The sequence below is a fragment of the Pyrus communis genome, chromosome 5 (genome assembly GCF_041283825.1).
Source record: "Pyrus communis isolate YQ-2024b chromosome 5, ASM4128382v1, whole genome shotgun sequence".
NCBI classification, from domain to species: Eukaryota; Viridiplantae; Streptophyta; class Magnoliopsida; order Rosales; family Rosaceae; genus Pyrus; species Pyrus communis.
In genome coordinates this window covers 4344465-4363056 of record NC_142569.1, presented here as the reverse complement: position 1 = coordinate 4363056, position 18592 = coordinate 4344465, and the positions used below count along the sequence as shown (strand labels likewise).

At 37.7% G+C, this 18592-nt stretch overlaps 4 protein-coding genes across 7 annotated transcripts; 1 reads left to right on the top strand and 3 right to left on the bottom strand.

Annotated features, from left to right (window-relative positions):
* Window positions 1–1917: 1917 nt before the first annotated feature.
* Window positions 1918–5908, bottom strand: LOC137724551 (two-pore potassium channel 3). 2 transcript variants are annotated; one of them, XR_011067455.2, is made up of 3 exons: window positions 4278–5836; window positions 2868–3149; window positions 1918–2381 (listed from the first exon to the last, which is right to left on the bottom strand). XR_011067455.2 is itself a non-coding variant. In XM_068463316.2 (2 exons), the coding sequence occupies exons 1-2, from the start codon at window positions 5420–5422 to the stop codon at window positions 3005–3007; spliced, it is 1290 nt and encodes a 429-aa protein (XP_068319417.1). In that variant the 5' UTR covers window positions 5423–5908; the 3' UTR covers window positions 2500–3004. The 2 variants fall into 2 exon arrangements, 1 of the variants encoding a protein (XP_068319417.1); XM_068463316.2 differs by lacking the exon at window positions 1918–2381 and having other exon boundaries at window positions 2500–3149; window positions 4278–5908.
* A 1467-nt stretch (window positions 5909–7375) lies between these two features.
* Window positions 7376–9879, bottom strand: LOC137724550 (uncharacterized). Its single transcript, XM_068463315.2, has 7 exons — window positions 9742–9879; window positions 8555–8620; window positions 8391–8452; window positions 8240–8304; window positions 7903–7994; window positions 7704–7775; window positions 7376–7595 (listed from the first exon to the last, which is right to left on the bottom strand). Exons 1-7 carry the CDS (start codon window positions 9742–9744, stop codon window positions 7557–7559), a joined length of 399 nt encoding a protein of 132 aa, XP_068319416.1. The 5' UTR covers window positions 9745–9879; the 3' UTR covers window positions 7376–7556.
* A 2246-nt stretch (window positions 9880–12125) lies between these two features.
* LOC137724549 (putative methyltransferase At1g29790) lies at window positions 12126–14803 on the top strand. 3 transcript variants are annotated; one of them, XR_015962298.1, is made up of 3 exons: window positions 12145–13433; window positions 14367–14459; window positions 14544–14724. XR_015962298.1 is itself a non-coding variant. In XM_068463312.2 (2 exons), exon 1 carries the CDS (start codon window positions 12295–12297, stop codon window positions 13417–13419), a length of 1125 nt encoding a protein of 374 aa, XP_068319413.2. In that variant the 5' UTR covers window positions 12126–12294; the 3' UTR covers window positions 13420–13433; window positions 14413–14803. The 3 variants fall into 3 exon arrangements, 1 of the variants encoding a protein (XP_068319413.2); XR_011067452.2 differs by having other exon boundaries at window positions 12148–13433; window positions 14413–14459; window positions 14544–14803; XM_068463312.2 differs by having other exon boundaries at window positions 12126–13433; window positions 14413–14803.
* Window positions 14804–15779: 976 nt separating this feature from the next.
* Window positions 15780–18590, bottom strand: LOC137724548 (Transcriptional coactivator/pterin dehydratase). Its single transcript, XM_068463311.2, has 7 exons — window positions 18475–18590; window positions 18352–18398; window positions 17955–18058; window positions 17106–17191; window positions 16865–16988; window positions 16658–16726; window positions 15780–16134 (listed from the first exon to the last, which is right to left on the bottom strand). Exons 1-7 carry the CDS (start codon window positions 18493–18495, stop codon window positions 16046–16048), a joined length of 540 nt encoding a protein of 179 aa, XP_068319412.1. The 5' UTR covers window positions 18496–18590; the 3' UTR covers window positions 15780–16045.
* Window positions 18591–18592: the final 2 nt, after the last annotated feature.

Genomic DNA, 18592 nt, shown 5'->3' with positions numbered 1-18592 from the left:
ATATTAAATATTTTTGCATTCTTTGTAGTTTTTCTCTCCTTGTTGGGTAATCTCTGTAGAATCAAATAGAACATAGTCTTAAGTCTTTGCTTCCCAGTTAGTCAAGAATATCACTACGATATAGAATTCAAGTCATGTTATGATGATCCTTCAAGTTAGCTAGTTTACAATATAGAGACAGAGTAAGAGAGACTTGGTATATATGAAGCATCTTAACACTAATTTTTAAATGCATCACATGATGTATTTAATTCACTGATATTATAATACGTGTAGCTATTCAAGAAAGTTTACTAGAGTTGTCCATAGACTAGACAAACTATTCATACATGCAATGATCTGAATATGATTTAAGGTTTCTCTTAACATTGTTCAGGATATTCTCATTCATGAATCCGTGTAATTATGGTGTCATTTATCTATATATCACTTTCTTTTTAAAAAAATATTGAACATATTATTCAGGACGTTTTGAGTATGAATTAAGGATCCTCCTGACATTGTTCAGGATGTTTTGATCCAAGACTCAATGTAATTGTGATTTTAATTATTTATACATCGTTTGATTCAATTTCCTTTATAAAAAATTGTTAAACACATGAATTAATAACAACACAGGACCTTACGTCTAGCTACCAGTCGCACTATAAACTTCTTGTGCTCTTCCATAGTTTTGAATTCGTGGACATTGCTCTAAGCCTGTCAAACACTTTCAAAGAAAAGGACAAGTTTCATAATTTTATAGCAACTTTTTGAAGGGAAAAAGAATAAAGCAATATAGCCACTCCTTGGTCTCCTTTCAATTCAATCACCCTAATAAGTCGCAAGAGCTTATGAGTGGATATTGCTTTGCTGATCAAGCTTTTGAAACCGACACAATCAAAGTTGGCAGCGAAATACACACGCAGATTTGCTTCATGAGTCGAAAATGCACAACTCTAGTGTTTATCACGAGTGCCTTTCATGTTTTCCAAGAAAAAGAAGAAAAGCATGGAACATCCGTAGGTGCGCAGAAATTCGGAAGCAAAACTTTCAATAAGAGTATAACTTTTTGCCGCATTTAACTTCACTTTTGTTTCCAAATTTAGGGCAAACTTTTGTTCTGTGTTTGTGACAATGCATCGGCTGGTACCCAGTTACAAAGCCGGAAAAATCATGCCGTCGAGTGGCAGAATAATGGCTATTTTGAGTTATGAACGCAAAATAGTGATTTGCACACTCTCGTTTTCTCTTTATTTTTAGAATGTCAAGTGGCATCATCATGCGGTGACAAATGTACAATAGATATTAACAGTTAGTTACTAGCTGTTAAGAGTTAAAGGATTACTACAAATAGTATCTTGTAAAAGAAGAAAGGCAGTTAATGAAATCGTATTTGGTATTTTGGGAAACTATCATTCTCTGTTCAATTATGGAAGATGGAAAGCAAGAATCTAACATTGGTATCAGCGAGTCGTTTGATTACTCTCAATCCCCTCCCTTGGTCTCCTTTCCATTCAATCACCCTAATAAGTCAGCAAGTGATTATGAGTGGATATTGCTTTGCTGATCAAGCTTTTGAAACCGCATAACCCAAGTTGACAGCAGAATATACTTCTTGCAGATTTGGAATGAGGATCCTCTCCGGATCCACTTTGTGAGGATCCGAAGATCATCAAATTACGTCTGTTTATCGTACATCATGCGGCTAGTTTTCGTCAGGTACTATTTATATTCAATTTTACATAAAAAAATTTACAATGCTCTATAACCACAAGATGTACAATAAACAGACGTGATTGGAGGATATCCTCACAAAGAGGATCCTCATTCGTAGATTTGGGCATTCAAATTCACTTTTATATATATATATATATATATATGTATATGTATATGTGTGTGTGTGTGTGTGTGTGTGTGTGTGATGTGAGAGAAGAATTGGTAAATCATGAGTCGAAAATGCAAGACTCTAGGGTTTCTTATGATTGCCTTTCATGTTTTCCAAGAAAAAGAATATAAGTATGGACCATACGTACTTGTGCAGAAACGTGGGCAGCAAAACTTTCAATGAGAGTGTGCCGTCAACATTCAAACACACATGTTGTCATTTTTCAACATAACCTTTCCACATTTAACTTTTTACTTTTGTTTCTAAAGATTTAGGGCAAACTTTTGTTATGTGTTGGTGACAATGCACCAGCTGGTACCAAGTTATCAAGCCGAAAAAATCATGCTGTCGGGGCGGCAGAATAACGGCTATTTTAAGTTATGAGTGCCGGACAATAATTTTCGCTCTTGTTTTCTCTTTATGCACTCATCTAGTCATCCCCTTGCTTATGTCCGTCAATACTCCTTTGATTCTTTCGTTTCAAACCCAATTCATTGACACTACAACTCATGACCTGCTGATGCAGAAAAAAGCAACATTTTAACAAAATCAAACTACCAAAGTGTTCATATTTGTGGTTATCAACAACTTGATCTCTCAATGCAACAAAACAGAGAAAGAAAGCTACGAGAGACGTAAACAAGGTGCTTCTCCATTCATTGGTACTAATTTACAGTTATGAAGCAGTAAAAAAAAAGGGTCTCAAACTCTAAGCAAAATGTAACATTTTGTAGATTTCTGAGCTTTTATCTTTTATATTCATTTCGGCAAGATAACCGCTAGTCGTCTATACCGTCATTCAATCCGTATAAAATCGAAACTACCCTCAAACAGCTGAGGTTCTCCCATCACTAGTATTCCTGGAATATGCCTACGAGTCTGAACTAGTTGTTGACTGTTGTATACAAACAGGAAATACATCCGAGAGGGTTATCATGCATCACCGTTTAAAGTACGAAAGATTGATTTGATGCTTAGGATGCATGGGCAAGAGACCAACCGATATGGCAGCGAAGTTCATGCTTCATTTGTGACTTCCGTGAAATCTCTGGCTTATCATACTTCATGTTTAAAGAGAGAAGGTATATGCTTGCGTTGCTGTATCAAGATGAAAAGTAATGAAAAGGTACTTGGATATCAAGGTCGACTCATAAGATCAGCAAGGCTTATCTTTCCGCAGTTCCCAGTGTCTAGCCTATCGAATTGGGTGCCGATCTGCATAATATCTTTCTCTGATACCTTTCCCATCTCCTTGAGTTTGTATATGACATATTCCGACTTACTGCACATGTAAGGCCAATACAATTAGCCAACTTAAACATGACTATTTGCAGTTTACTGTAACTCAGAATAAGCAAAGAAATAAGTCAACGACTCAAGAAAACAGAAATAAGCCGCACCAGTGACAGATACATTTTTAAGATTAGAAATTTACAAATAAATGAAGTCAGCAGAGAAAAACTAGCACTAGTTTATAATCAAAAGTTCCTTATGATAAGAATTTTAGGCTAACAAGATTGAAACTACTAGTCAATAAGAAAAACCAAAATTCAAGCACATTGTTGCCGAGCACTGAGGACAACTTATACAAGTTGCTCAACCTCCAGATTTCTAGAAGGAACTAAATAATCAATGCACGTTGAATCGAAAAGGTCACTACCCAACCATTCTTTTTATTCTTCTTCAAAATTGGTGTAACCTAGGCACTTGAATCAACTCTCGCACTCATATTCTCTTCATCACCAAGAATTTTTGGTCCCATAAGTGTTAAACTGTTTAGTACATTGACTAATTATTATTTTTGGTAAGATAGGGGGTAGAAACCCCAAACAGTACATTCACTAATTTGTAAAGATAACTGAATCAAAACTTTTACTTTACTCATTATTAGGGGTCGAAAATGCTAAATCAAACGTCAGTTCCCAAGGTTCCAACTTCAAATGCTATACATTAAATTCCAAAAGGAGTGAAGGCAAAAGGACTATGCAGGATATCAGATTACCAGTTGCAACTCCAAGACAAAGTTCAGAGAGACTATCCCGTAAGGAATTAAGGAATAGAAACAATGTTCTATACACAACAACAACAACAAACCCTTTTCCCACGCCCAAGAAATTTGCAACAAATTTCGATAATTAGAATATGAATGGAATATTGTGCTGAAGACAAGTGAAACGCTAAATTGTTAAGACCCGCAGAGGGGGATGAACTAACATGATAAGGAGAATGGAGAGGGGTTTGTGCACGGCCTCATTTCATAAGCAGGTACTCTATTATAACTTCTCATCCAAAAGCTAGTTATAACAGGTAGTTTCGAATGAGTATATTCATAGAATAGATAATCAAAAGAAAAACAATCTCAAACCACAACACTGATCAAAATGTCAAAAGACTCAATAATAACACATACCTCACAAAACCATTATTGTCAATGTCAGCAGCAAGAAACTCAGAAACAGTCATATCCTGACCAAGAACCCACTTCGCCATCCTCCTATGCCGCTTATCCACCCTAGCCTCAGCCAAAAACAGAAATGCTCGAGCAACTGCAAGTGTCGACACAAGCAACCAAATTGAAGCAAAGATACGTCCTGGCAAAGACTGGAAAGCCCGGTCACCATACCCTACTGTGGTAACTGACATAACCGAAAGATAAAACGAATCCAACCATCCAAGCTTTTCCACGAAATGCATCACACCCACACCGATCCCAATACAAAGAACCACAACTCCCAACGCCAATCCCACCTTCATCCTAATCCTCATCCTCCCCTTCTTAACATCAAATATGTAGGACTCCTTTTTCTCACCCACATCCTTAAGGCTCCTCAACAAATAAGTCTCTTGCAAGTCAAGCACATAACTAACCATCCCACTAAGCAAAATATCAATGAATCCAAACCCCACCAACACAAACATTATCGAAAACAACTTGGTTGCAGTAGTAGTAGGCGTAATATCTCCATACCCAATTGTGCACATTGTCACAATACAAAAGTATAATGCATCAACCACAGGGTGCGTCTCCGACGCAGCGAAATGATCACGGTTAAACCAATATATGGCCACACCCAATGCAAGATATATAACAAGAAGTACAACAGCTTGTCTTACAATCGACTGTGAACCGAATTGGGGTCGGGGAACAGAGCGCCGGTTCGCCACCTCGTTGATCACGGCCATGGCAGGAGCTGTTTTGGAGCGGTGGAGGTTGGTTTTGGTCCATGAGCAATTGGGGTCGAGGAGCCATGATTGCAGGGGTGGCTGTTGGGTTTGTGGGTCCTGTGAGATTGTGGCTACAGAGTCCAACAGAGAAGACGACGAAGGGGGTCTTGAAGTTCTGGGAGAATTGATAGGCAGAGTCAATGCATCGACGAGAGGAGAAGAATCCTGCGTCGAAGCAGTTGCAGGGCCAAAGATTATACGGTCTTTGAATTCCGAAGGGGTTAAAGGAACAGTGACTTCATCCTCTTCTGGAAGTGGGCAGAGAGTCGGTAAAGGTGACAGCTTTCTTCTAGGGCTGCCTACGTATGGGAGTAATGGCTCTTTCTCCATCTGGGTCCACCAGAAAACCGCTTCTGGTGCCGCCGGGAAACCGGAAACCGTTTTGGTTGGTTGGGAGAAATGGTATTGTGGGGAGGGTTGCAAGGAACTTGGGTCAACGTCCAATTTTTTTCACCTGTTGGGCTGCCTACGTATGGAAGCAGAGGCTCTTCTCCCTCTGGGTCTGCCGGAAAACCGCTCTTGGCGTCGCCGGGAAACCGGAAACTGGAGATTTTTTTTGCTGGTCTGGAAAAATGGGATAGAAAATCAGGGATCTTTGGGTCAAATATTCAATAGATTCGGTCGGTTTGTTGGGAGCTGGGGAAGCGAAAGCCTAAGCGAAAAAGTGCAGGATAACTAAATGGGGTGAGAGAATCAACGTCTCAGGATTACGGCGAGCGAGAGGCAGAGTTCGACATGTGTTGCGTACTGAGATTCGGGGACCTCAGTTGAATACGATTCGACCACACACAAACATTATGGTTTTGGGGTTTATTTATTTTTGAAGGTCAAATCTTAAGTAATTTATGTAGTTTTCCAACAAAATAAACTGCAATGTAAAAAATGATTTTTACTTTCATGTTACGTAACGTTAAACATTATCAGCATTAGATGATTTAGGTTTTTGATATCAAAATGAAAGTAAAATAAAATATCAAATCATGTCTTCCAATGTTCGTAACATGAAAGAATTTTCTGTAAACAAAAAAAAGTTGATATCTCTATGTTAGTGTTGAGATTCCTAATCCTCGTGCCCACCTTCTTTTTACGATTTAACTTCCACCACATACGGCATGTGACATTTTTTTAGTATAAATTTTACTGACTTACACATCTTAAATAATTTGTTGTGTCGAATGTAGGCATAATTAAGCAAGCTACGACAATTTATCGTCTCCTTGCTGCAACCAATTTCGCATCTTCATTTGTCCAACTTATATTCGATTGTAAATAATGAGTAATTAGTTGTGATGCATTTGTTTCCTAATTTTGTTTAAATGGTATTTGTTTTCTAGTTAACCAAACTCAACATTGTAACATGATTAGATGTGGTGGACCATGTGGTGGAACCTCAGAATTAGTTAAGCACAAAACAAATTTGTACATAAAACAACTATAAAAAACATTAACAATTGAATTGAATTATTGGATAATTTGATGAAAGTGACACTGGCAGTGGATATTGAAAGTAAATTTTTTTGGTGGAAAGCATCAATTATTTCATCGCTTCTTCTAGATGGTCATACAGAGATGGAGTAAAGAAAAATACTAAGGAGACTCTCTTAAAAATGAAACTCTTTATAGATTTTTGTCATCTCATATTTCAATGTTAATTTTCGTGCTAATACTATAAAATATTGCGTTGTATGAGCGTTCATAAAAAATTTTACTTTTGAAAAAGTCTCATTAGCATTTATTATGAATATAAAACTACCGCCATCACATCCATCCGTTTGACAGAATTTGTGGTTATCATTCGTCCGTTTGACAAATTTGTAGTTATCATTGTCAGCTTGTTATCATCAAATTTGCAACCTTCCATGTCCACTAATTAAACGTCTGTCAACGGATCATTCTCAAAGCATCCCCACGTGTGACAAATTTTTAAACCAATACATAAACAACACAAATGAAATGACATGGAGCATGTATGACCGTTTTGAACTTCACACGTAAAATAAACTGCTCTGATACTATAAAAAAAGTTGAGTTTCACCGTAAAAATAATTGATAATATGAAAAATAGCACAATGTGAAATTTATTCTCAACGAGAATAAGCTCATCACAAAATACACGACTGAGTCTTCACCGATTTGGCTTTCAGAGTACCTTTTTCTAACCAAAGAACGTCCCGCAAGGACTGCATCCATTCAACCATTCTCAAACAACATGGAGCACCTCATATCGTGTGATGTTACCTCACATCGACAAGGATTCACAAGCTTTACCAGTTCGAAAGTATATGCATCCAAAAAATATAAATTGAACGGATATATCTGCACGTCAAGACATTACCGGAAAACGTCGAAATCACAGGCTACAAGCATGGATAGAGTTGAACATTACACAAACCAATAATCAAAGTACTTTTTTCTAATATACAACTAACCAAGAACAAAATGTCCTCAACTGCAACATACAAAATCAATCATCATCCTCAAGGACGCTCCGACGCCTCTGAATCTGGAATAATGAGTGACGGAAAGACGTCAAAACCCAGTATATTTTTTCATGTAAAACTTCACCTATAAAAAGAAGAAACAGAATTCAGTATTATTGGTCACAACTTACAGTGACTTTGGTCTGCTTGTTTGTTTGGTTGTTGATCTGCTCCAACAACGAAATGAGTCTCTCCTCAGATACCTGAAAAATGAAGTAATGAGCACTTTGCTTCTGTTTAAACGAACTCTTGTTAATGCACTTCAAAATAAAAAAAAAGCCCTGCACAGAAACTATAAAGCCGACCATGACATGAAGTATCACACCATACCTTCTCAACTATCTGGCCCATTTGAGCAGCTCTCAGTATAACATCTTCAACACCCCTTGCCTTCTCAGGTTTCACCAAAGCAATTCTAGCAACTGTACAATGTATAGCAGCAAATGAATTAGACCAACAGATAAGGCTAACCCAACGTAATTCTACCAAGTACGAACATATCATCTTTCAGTCATTATTTTAAACAATCTACTTCTCGTGCCAAAATACACTAGACCAAGAATGGGTTAGTCCATGAGAGGAGAAGTGCTGATATCAGAAATTTTCTAAAGAGTACCAAGTAAAATAATCGTATTAACTAATGAAAATGTTAGACGTATTAACTTACTTCTTTCACGAGCTTCGCCTGACACAATCTGACTAAGCATCATCTGCCTCCGTTCTTCGGCCTCCCTGCATTAATTGCATTATGTATTAATCAAATCAATAAGAACATTTTGGAGAAGCGTTGTCCAAATTGATCTGAAACCCAACCCAACCTCTTGGCATCTTCATTTGCCTTGTGCTGCTCTGGGTTTGGTTGTTGCCCTCCAGACCCTCCCTGTTGATCAATGTAAGGTAGTGAGATCAGCAAAAAATCGCAACGAAACGCAACCACAGAGTTTGGCGAAAATGTTTAAATGAACTGAAGCTGATTGCTTACTACACCATGTTGAGCCATAAGCTCCTGCATTCTTCTTTGTCTGATTGCTTCTAGTTCAGGATCAGCCTAAAAGAGAGACCCACGAATTTAAAAACAACAAAAGTCTAACAACAGGCAAACAAAACACTTGACGAAAGACTTCCCTTAATATAAATATTTTGCTAACCACGATGATATGTATACCAGAAACTATAGCTACAGCATTTAGTTCCTGCCATTCGCTATCCATAAACCAACTCAGCTACCTAAATGATTCTTTTCCTAAGTATACACACACATACATGTAAATACCTGGGGATTCTTAATGGGGATCCCATTTCAATTACAAAGTGCAGAACTTGAATAGCAGCATTTGGACAGAGTTTAATGAAATCTACGAACTCATAGCTTTGTGAAAATAAAACCTGTTTCTGAGTGATATATCACAAACCCTTCTTAGACCAGCAAAGAAACATGAGGATTGAGAAATCAGAACCCATTTTCCCCATCCCTCCCAAACCCCATCGCATAGTACATCTCGCATCCCAATTCCCAGAAGCCAAATGAAAAACCAAAAGAAAAATCGTTGAACTTGTGAACCAAATCTCCCGACTTGTTCAAAAGACAGACAGTTTGGAACACCTTACGACTACCAAGACAGTCAACAAAATCTTTTGAATAGACATACAAACAATCCGCACGAATGTTCAAAGCCATGCTTATATGTATATCCTTCAATATACCTAACTCTCTTTGAGCATGTTTCACAGTTTAAGGAAGTTTTCAAATCCCATTGATCTCTATGCCTGCTCGGTGTAAAAAGCCGACATGCCCTATAACCCTGACAGCTACAACTCTCTTCCTCTCACAACATCAAAGGTGTACAGGCAGCACCAATTCCTCAGTAAACATTGAACTCCCAATATTCATTTCTTAGCCAGTTGCACACCAAAATCCCAAAGAAAATCACAATCCCGCACGAAATTAAATCATCCAAAACAGCATCAAAACTTGTGAATGATTCAACTCAAACCCTAATTTTGAGAACGAAGATAAAATCGACAAGAACTCTATACCATTTACAGACAATTCCCAAAACCCTAATCTCACTACATTTGATATCTGCACCTAAAAATAGCAGCCGAAAAAAATGCAGAAATGAAATTCAAAAAAAAAAAAAGATATCAGAGAGAGAAGGAATACGTTACCATTGATTCGAGTTCCAGATGAGCGATCGAGTCTCCGAAACAGGTTGCGTTTGGCAGACGCGGATTCTAAAAGCACTTTTATAACTAACCAACAGACAATAGTGTTTACTGTGCGTAGAGTCGCCTTTTTGTTTTATTTTTAAAATTTATTTATCAACTGCAATATTTTTATTTTCAAATCAGTCACATAATATATAATATCATAACCCAACAGGATCCTCTCCGCATCTTTTTTATAAGGATCTTAAGGATTCATAAATTGTATACGTTTATTGTATATTATGTTATCAATTTTTTTCAGGTATCGTTTGTATTTAATTTTAAATAAAAATATTTAAAATAAATTTTGACCGCACGATTAACGAATATGATTCACAGATCCTGTGATCTTCATAAAGAGGATCCAGATTCTATCATAACAAATGTATCATGCCCGTCACAAGAAAAACAAAAACCAAGATTTGTTTTATCAGGTATCAAACGCAAACTGCAAGCAAATAAAATACCTTTTAAAAGTATTAACACAGTCACATGAATTGTAAATGCATGGATGTATGCACATACAAAGTATGTGTGAAACTTTTTAATTTTAAAATTGAAAGAGAGGGGCAACTTAGTACTACAGTTTAGTAGTATTCCTCTTCACTTATAAGTGAGGGGTCTTAGGTTTGATTCTCGCCAAAAGTAAATTTGAATCACATTATTGCAAGCCCATTGTAAGGCTAAGTTGACCCCCTCCCCTTAGTGTAAATAATATCGTTTGTTTAAAAAAAAAAAAAAAAAAAAAAAGTAAAATTTTGTTTTATAAAATTACGTTACTGCTATTAACTTTTTGTTGAGATACAAAGTTACATGTGTTTTTATCGTACCCATTATCGTATTTTAAACCCTACATCATCTCTCTTGATGTGCCTTGTTTCATTTGGAGTAAGTCCTAGATTTTCCCTTTTATTCCCCCTCCATTTCTCTCCAACAGTTCTAAAATTGGGTTTAGTGTTAAAACCTAAAAAAAACTCAAATTCCCTTCAAGATTTAGCCTAAAAAACTTGGTAGAGCTCGGAAAATATGACCCACCCACATAGGGGTGTCTACCTTGATGTTTGATGGGTAACTGGGCCCAATGGCTTTTTTATGATTTGGCAGCCACAATCATTTGGGCCGTTAGTTCATCCAACAGTCCACATTCAAACTTTTTTTTTAGTTTTATATTTATATATATATTAAATCTAATGGCTAAGATCGAATATAATCAAATCTAATGGTAAAAAAAAAAGATCTAACCACCCAAATTTAAATTCAACGGTTAAAATAATTAAAAATATATATATAAATCAAAATTAACCCGAAAACTTTATAAATACCTATGTATTTGTTCAAACATCCACACAAAACTCACTTTTCTCCTACAATTCTTCCAATTTTTCTTTCTACCATCTTCCAAAACCATTTCTTCCTGTTTACAATTCTTCCAATCTCTATTGTGTTTTATATTTTTCCATAGTGTTTCATGAGTTTCATGTGTCAATTTAGTGATTTTTCAATATTTATCGGAATTTAAATATTTTTAACTCAAAATGTTCATAAAATTAATTTAGGATAGTCTACATATACATATATTTTTTTAAATTGAGTTAAAAAAATATTAGCCTAAATTCATTATTTAATAATTTGGGTTAAAATTTTAAGCTATAAAGATTAGAGCAAAAAAATTATTTATATGTTAAAAATTTTAGATTTTACTCTAAGACCAACTCCAATGGTGGGCTAAAAGCCAAATTACCCCCCAAAATTTCCTCCCAAAACCACTCCAACCCAAGGGGAAATTTTGGGCTAAATGCTAAATGCTAAACCAATGCCAAATTCCCCTCAAAATTTAGCCTAGAAATCGGAGTGGACTCCACCCAATATTTATCGGAATTTAAATTTTTTTTAGGTTAAAATGTTCATAAAATTAATTTACAATAGTCTACATATTTAAAAAAAAAAAATTAATTTAACAAAAAAAAAAGCCTAATTTAATTCTTTAATAATCCCGGGTTAAAATTTTAAGTTAGAACGGTTGAAGCAGAAAAGTTATTTATAGGTTAAAAGCCAAATTTTTCGGGCTAAAAAATTTGGCTTTTAGACTAAGCATTGGAGATGGTCTAAAGGTTAGAGATGGTCTAATAATTGAAAAAAAAAAAAAAACAGTTTTTTTCTACTACAAAATGTCTTACAAGCCGTTGGATTCCAACAAATCAGCATCTGCATGGTCTAGGAAAGTGGAAACCCGCACACTTGTCCCAATCGAACGGTCCAGAATCCCCAAATTAAATCTCAAATCTAATACGCTGTTCATACCGAATCACACCTGACCCCGCTGAGCGCTCACTTGCTTCACTGGTAAGTCAAACAATCAGTAAGAACATCACAAATTACAAGATTCAAAATGCTAAATCCAAAAATTTCAATCACTCTCCATTTCCCCAAAAAAAACCCAGAAATCTAGAGAGAGAGGGGAGAGAGAGAGAGTGAGAGATCAAAACCCTGGAGAAACAACAGAGAGTGAAGCAAATGGGAGTGACAATGGGTCTGAATCTGCTGCTGCTGATGGCTATGGTGGCCACCAACATACTCTCACTCTACCACCTCTCCTCCACTCTCCAAACCCCAAAACCACCAACTCCCCAGCCAGTCCCTGACCATCTCCTCCACCAGCTCCACACCATACGCGCCACCATCAACCACCTCACGCGCCACCACCCATCTCCCTCTACCGCCACCGCCAAAACAACCAAACCCACCGTCCCCTCGGATCTCCTCCTCTACTCTCAGCTCTCCCCCATCGCCTCATCCTGCCACGACCACCCTGACCTCCTCCACAAGTACATGACCTACACCCCCTTCTCTCTCTGCCCGCTGGACTCCGACCTCGCCGAGTCCCTCATTCTCCGCGGCTGCCACCCGCTCCCCCGCCGCCGCTGCTTTACCAGAACCCCACCAAAGCCCACTTCTTCTCTCCCCATGAATCCGTTTCCTCCGTCGCTTCCTGACTCCAATGTCGTGTGGGCCAAGTATTCCTGCAAAAGCTTCAGCTGCCTCGGCGGCAAAAACCCAAATTTGGGCTTCGACATGCCTCACGAATTGTCCAACTTCATGACTTACAAGTCGGAGCTCGACCTCCCGATCCCTCAGCTCTTCCAAATCGCCAAAGCAGCCAACTCGGTCCTCCGTCTCGGCATCGACATCGGCGGTGGAACTGGGACTTTCGCGGCGAGGATGAAGCTCTACAATGTCACCATTCTCACGACCACCATGAACCTTGGAATCCCCAACAATGAAGCGGTGGCGCTGAGGGGTTTGGTGCCAATTCACGCTCCGCTGCAGCAACGGTTGCCGGTGTTCGACGGAGTGGTGGATCTGGTGCGGTGCGGGCACGCCGTGAACCGGTGGATACCGGTGACGGCATTGGAGTTTTTGCTGTTTGATGCGGATAGAGTGTTGAGAGGAGGAGGGTACTTGTGGTTGGATCAGTTTTTCAGCAAAGGGGTGGATCTTGAGAAGGTTTTCGGGCCGTTGATTGGGAAATTGGGGTACAGGAAGGTGAAGTGGGCTACGGCGAGTAAGAACGATTCCGGTGGGTTGAAGAATGGCGAGGTTTACTTGTCTGCTCTGCTCCAAAAACCCGTCTCGAAATGAGGCTGCAATTGGAGGTACTAATGTGCTATTTATATCCCAGTATGTTCATTGAATCTGCAATTTGTGGTCAAAATTGATAAGTGTATTTAGTTGGATCCACACTTGTTGGTGGTAACTGTGTAGCTACAATGTCAGCTGAATATCAAGTATACTCGAATTAGTACATTGAGAATCGCGTTGCTATCTTAGTTGGTGTGAAGTTTTGTGCATTATTGCGTGTTCTAAACATGATTGTTTGGTCCCCGACATGCATTGCTTGATCTGATTTGACGATTCATGTTGTTGGACAAAGTTCTATGAAATCTTAACGCGAACCAGAACCAGTCATGTTAGTATTGCTATCAAATAACGTGGTGTTCTAGGGATGGACTACACTTTTCGAACACCAAGTACCAAATTTTTTTTGTCAATGTGGGTTTTTTCAGTTGCTGGTTTTTGGTTGTTTCTTCACCGAACAGGACGTTTTAGGAACAAGAACTTATCTTCTGAGGGAAACTAGGGAATCAAACCAAACGGAAATAGGTTATACGTTCTGCTCTTTACCAGCGCACGGTTTTAAGTTTTAAGGAAGTCAAAGAGGATGAAAAACTCAGTTCACATGCATCGACTCGATGAAACTAATCTTCAGTGGAGCAATAGTAGATGGTTGAAAGAATGTAAATGAATAGCAGATTTGTTTGCTAGGTTTTGCTTTAGTCTAATGAATAATCCAAAATGTGATACCCGGCAAACATTGGGTAAATTTTTCGGAGAGATGTGGTACCCGGTAAACCCTATGAGCAGTAGTTTTTAGTCATATCTGAACCTACATTTTCTAATTGCTTGGAAGTGGTGGTGTTGGATCATCGCACTATCTGCCACACGGTGATTCAAACTGATGAATGGTTTCAATTTTTGTTCCCTTCAAACTACAGGAACTTTTAACTGGTATTTTTGTGTGCTTACAGTAACTTACAATCCGACTGACATGGGGGTTTTGTGCTTGGGTTGCAGGCATTGCTGCCGATCATTGCTGTTCACGAATTACCTCTCCTGAGAAGGTGGGCGTCCTTCATCGAGCAATGAAACGGTATATTTACATTCTCCGATCTGAAGCGTGTTACGCCTTTTGCTACTTGTTACAGATGCAAACAATCGTCGAACGTCACAAGATTTGTATGGTAGGCCGGGTGTAAATTCGAAAAGGGAACCAAGGGAGAAGCAGAAAATTAAGCGTGTTCATTGGTAACCCTTAGTTGACGTTATTTTGTAGAATTACTCTTGACAAATTGTAATATTTATTCCAATTAATTCTTCATAAATGAATCTGCATGACTAGATGAATGCATGAAGTAGACATAAGGAAGCTTTTTTGATGTTTTATTGAAGGATTTATTTTAAGATATTCGCTGATTGCCCCCCCTTCCCTCCCCAGAACTTTGCAAGGTGCTGTCAATTTTCTTCATGAACTTTAAATCTAGCCGATTACTCCCTAAACCTTTATAATTAGTCGATTTAATCTTTGGATCATAGCTTTTAATGCGTTTTACGGCATTGAAAGTACAAGTTAACAACCCCAATCTCCATAGAAAATATCCAACAAATCAAATTTATTTAGGTAATACGTACCTTTTAATTCCCAACACTTACCAAATTATTTATTTTAAAAAGTTAAAAGTACTTTTAAATTTTTCTGTCAAACACTATCATAAACACTTTTGATGATCTAAAACTGATTTTAGTTATTTTTAGAAAGTTTTAACGATAAGCCTACGTTACTGTTCATTTAACGAAAAACTACATTTTTATATTAAAAAGTCAATCTTGGTATTATTCCCTTTACTCTTTATTTTGTTCTTATCATTAAAACTCAAAGTTTTCAAGCTATTTTCATTAGTTTTCCACACCTTCAAACATACGCAAGTACAACGCTAAATTATCGTTTGAACTCATCCATAGTAAAAAAAATGTGACTTAATAATGATTATTCTGCGATAATAAATAGTATCCCACCTAATGAAATATTAAATAAGATAGAATGTGTCTGATGTAGATGCAAAACCATAATGTGTATGTTCTGGTCATCATCCACGTCTTCGTCTAGTTGGATGGAAAAATGTCACAGTCGAGATATAAAATGAGATCCACTTTGGATTCTTTGTCTAGAGCTCGCGAATTAAAATATCGGACCTTTTAAAAAAGAGATAAAGAGATCCGGACCATTTCAGTTTTGAATTTTTGTTAAGTAGACCAATTGGATAGACTAATGAGAGCCGTGAGATTGAAATTAAGTAGTCCAGATCTCTTGGTCTGCGAGCTTCTGACACAGAGATCCGGAGTGGATCTTAATCCGTCAAGATTTGGACGCATCACACATGGAGTTGGTAAAACAGCCCACAGCTATACTAACTTGCAAAATTATAAAACCAAAATTAAAAAGTTGGAATATGAAATCTGCATCACCACAGCACAAAGAAAACGGTACCTTCGAGTATCTGCCTTCAGGCACGCTTGCTAAGAGAAAAAAGAAAACAGTATCAAACCAGGTAATCTCCTACAATGCGTCACTTCAAACCGAAGACGATGCCAAACAAAACCCGAAAACATGTCTTTCCATGGAAACATTTTCTCACACAGCTTTGACGGTTCAATTGGTAGCTTTCCGCCTAAGTAGGTGTTGCATGCTGATTCCATTGATCTTAGCAGCAAGTATGAAGTCATTCTCGGTCAATCCACCTGCACAACGCATATCACGTCAAAAACTATATCTCATGTGCATCGAACTTTTCAAATGAACTGGCTCTTCAAGTACATCGAATGCCTTTCAATGTTGTATTAAGGTGATCTCTAGTTGTACCATTATTAGCAAATGGTGCAGAATAGGGAACATTCGGAGTTTGGCTGGTTAGTTTTGGTGAGGTACAATTCCATCTAATTACACTGCAATTTTTTAAGGAAATATTTGGTTCACGAACGCCAGGAACCAAAACAAAACAAAAGTCTGAGCCAAATAGCTGGATTGAGTAAGCTTCAAGTACACTATGTCCAACCATTTTCCTCAAGGTAAAGCACGAATTACAATACTTTTATTTCCTAAAGCTTTAATGGTCGTAGGAAAACTTCATAAGCAAAACATTATATACACCGAGACTTGGGGACAGAAAAACCTCAGCCCTCCAAGGCTACCTAATGCATACTGGTCTTATTCACGAAACATGTATAAATATATAGCACCAATTAATTAATGGCGAATCCTTACCAACCGCATGTGTCCATATCTCGACTGTTACATTGTTCCATCCAACTAGATGAAGATCTGGATGATGACCTAGAACATACACAATTACACATTATGGTTTTCCATCCACATCAGACGCATTCCATCTTATTTAAATTCGAATGCATTCTTCATACATGCAGACAGCTACCGCTACTCATCAGAAAACAAAAACAATCTTAAAAATACCTTCTGCTTCTGCAAGATCAGCTATGAGCTTAAACATTTCAAGTCCTTTTGTGAAGGTCTTAACTTTCCATGACCGTTTCAGTCTCAAGGCATCACCTTCATGCACCAAATTCCATCCGTCCACCTGAACCAAATATATTAGCTTTACAAGAGAAACATACCTGTGTGTATATATATTACAAGAGAAACATACATGTGTGTATATATATAAATATTGCAGGTGATTCATTTAATCAGAAACCTTTGTGATTAATTCATTTGCTGCTTGTTCAGTCATGGGTCGCATATCCTTTGAGTCGCAAGACACACACTTCTTTATTGACAAATCTAAAGCAGCCAGAAAACAGCGTCAAATAAGAAAAATAAGACTTCGCTTACAAACAAAGATATCAAAATTAGTATTACGAAAATTCGATATAAAAAATAATAATCAATGCCAGTTTTATTAAATAAGAAAATAACAGTCATGGATAAGCCCAGCCCAGCAAATTGAGAGGCAGGTTCCTTCCCTTCAATGAATACGAGCTTCAATATTTTACTGAAAACCATACAAGCTAACTATGGAGGATAGACAGAAAAAACAGGGATGACACTTTAGACAGAAAAAACAAAGATGACACTTGAACAAATGTTTGCACTCCCAACCCCGAATAGGACTGGGAATAATTTGAAATTTAAAATTTTGCTCATAAAGGTCCTGAACCGATTAAGCAATAACTCAAAGTTGTAAACCAGGACAAGAGTATTCCGAATGGCCAATGCAATAAATCACAGACAAATCGGCTATAGGCGTGAGTAGATAATTTAGTTTTCGGCCATGCGGATTAAGCCTTGCGCACAAGAAAAATTGGTCTTTCCAAGCTATATCTCTACTCCTGAGAAGTAAACAGATACAGCTGATGTCCAAAATTTCGTGAATGGAACAACGACGCCTAAATGGCTTCGATAGAATTATACCAAAGTCACGGGATGTTCTACCGCATGCTGGCACTCCAAGATTACTTGAAAGGAATCGTTACATAAATTGAAGTTCCGAGAGAAATTGCATTTGATTATCAAACTACAAAAACGACGAAAGGTCTGGACGCACCTTTGCCAGTGCAAAAAGTTCTAAATCCAGAAACCGATTTTCTACTGGATGACAATCCCACAATGACATTGTTCCGAACCATCTCAAACACTCGGCTACCGGAACTGTATTTTAAGTCCAAAATTTGTTTTCACAGAACAATCCAACGTCAAGAATGCGTGCATGTTCAAGTTATAAGTAAATCCGAGAATTCTAAATTCCAAACAAGAAAATTGAAGGTAAAGCAGCAATCTTTTAACCTACAAATCTCGAATTCTCATCAAACAACACAATAAATCACATGATCGATGAAAAACCGAACATGGGTAAGTCGAGAAATTATAAAAAAATGAAATTGAAGATTAAAAAAAAATACAATTTTTTTTATCATCAAACAAAAGGGCATGCAGGGAATTACCGTCCATGAGTTCCAGTGAAGCTTTGAAACACAGATGCTAATGGTACCTGTAAATTTTCCCGAGAAAATTTCAGCAAAAGGGAAAGCTGAGAGAGAGAGGAGAGAGAGGAGAGAGATAGAAACCTTCTGCAACAGTCGACTCATGAATGCTTCTGCGGACTCCGGAAGGAAAGGTGATATTTGAACGGTGGGCAGAGCATCGTTTAGATGTGTATGTCAAATGATTACGTTTTTTATGGAA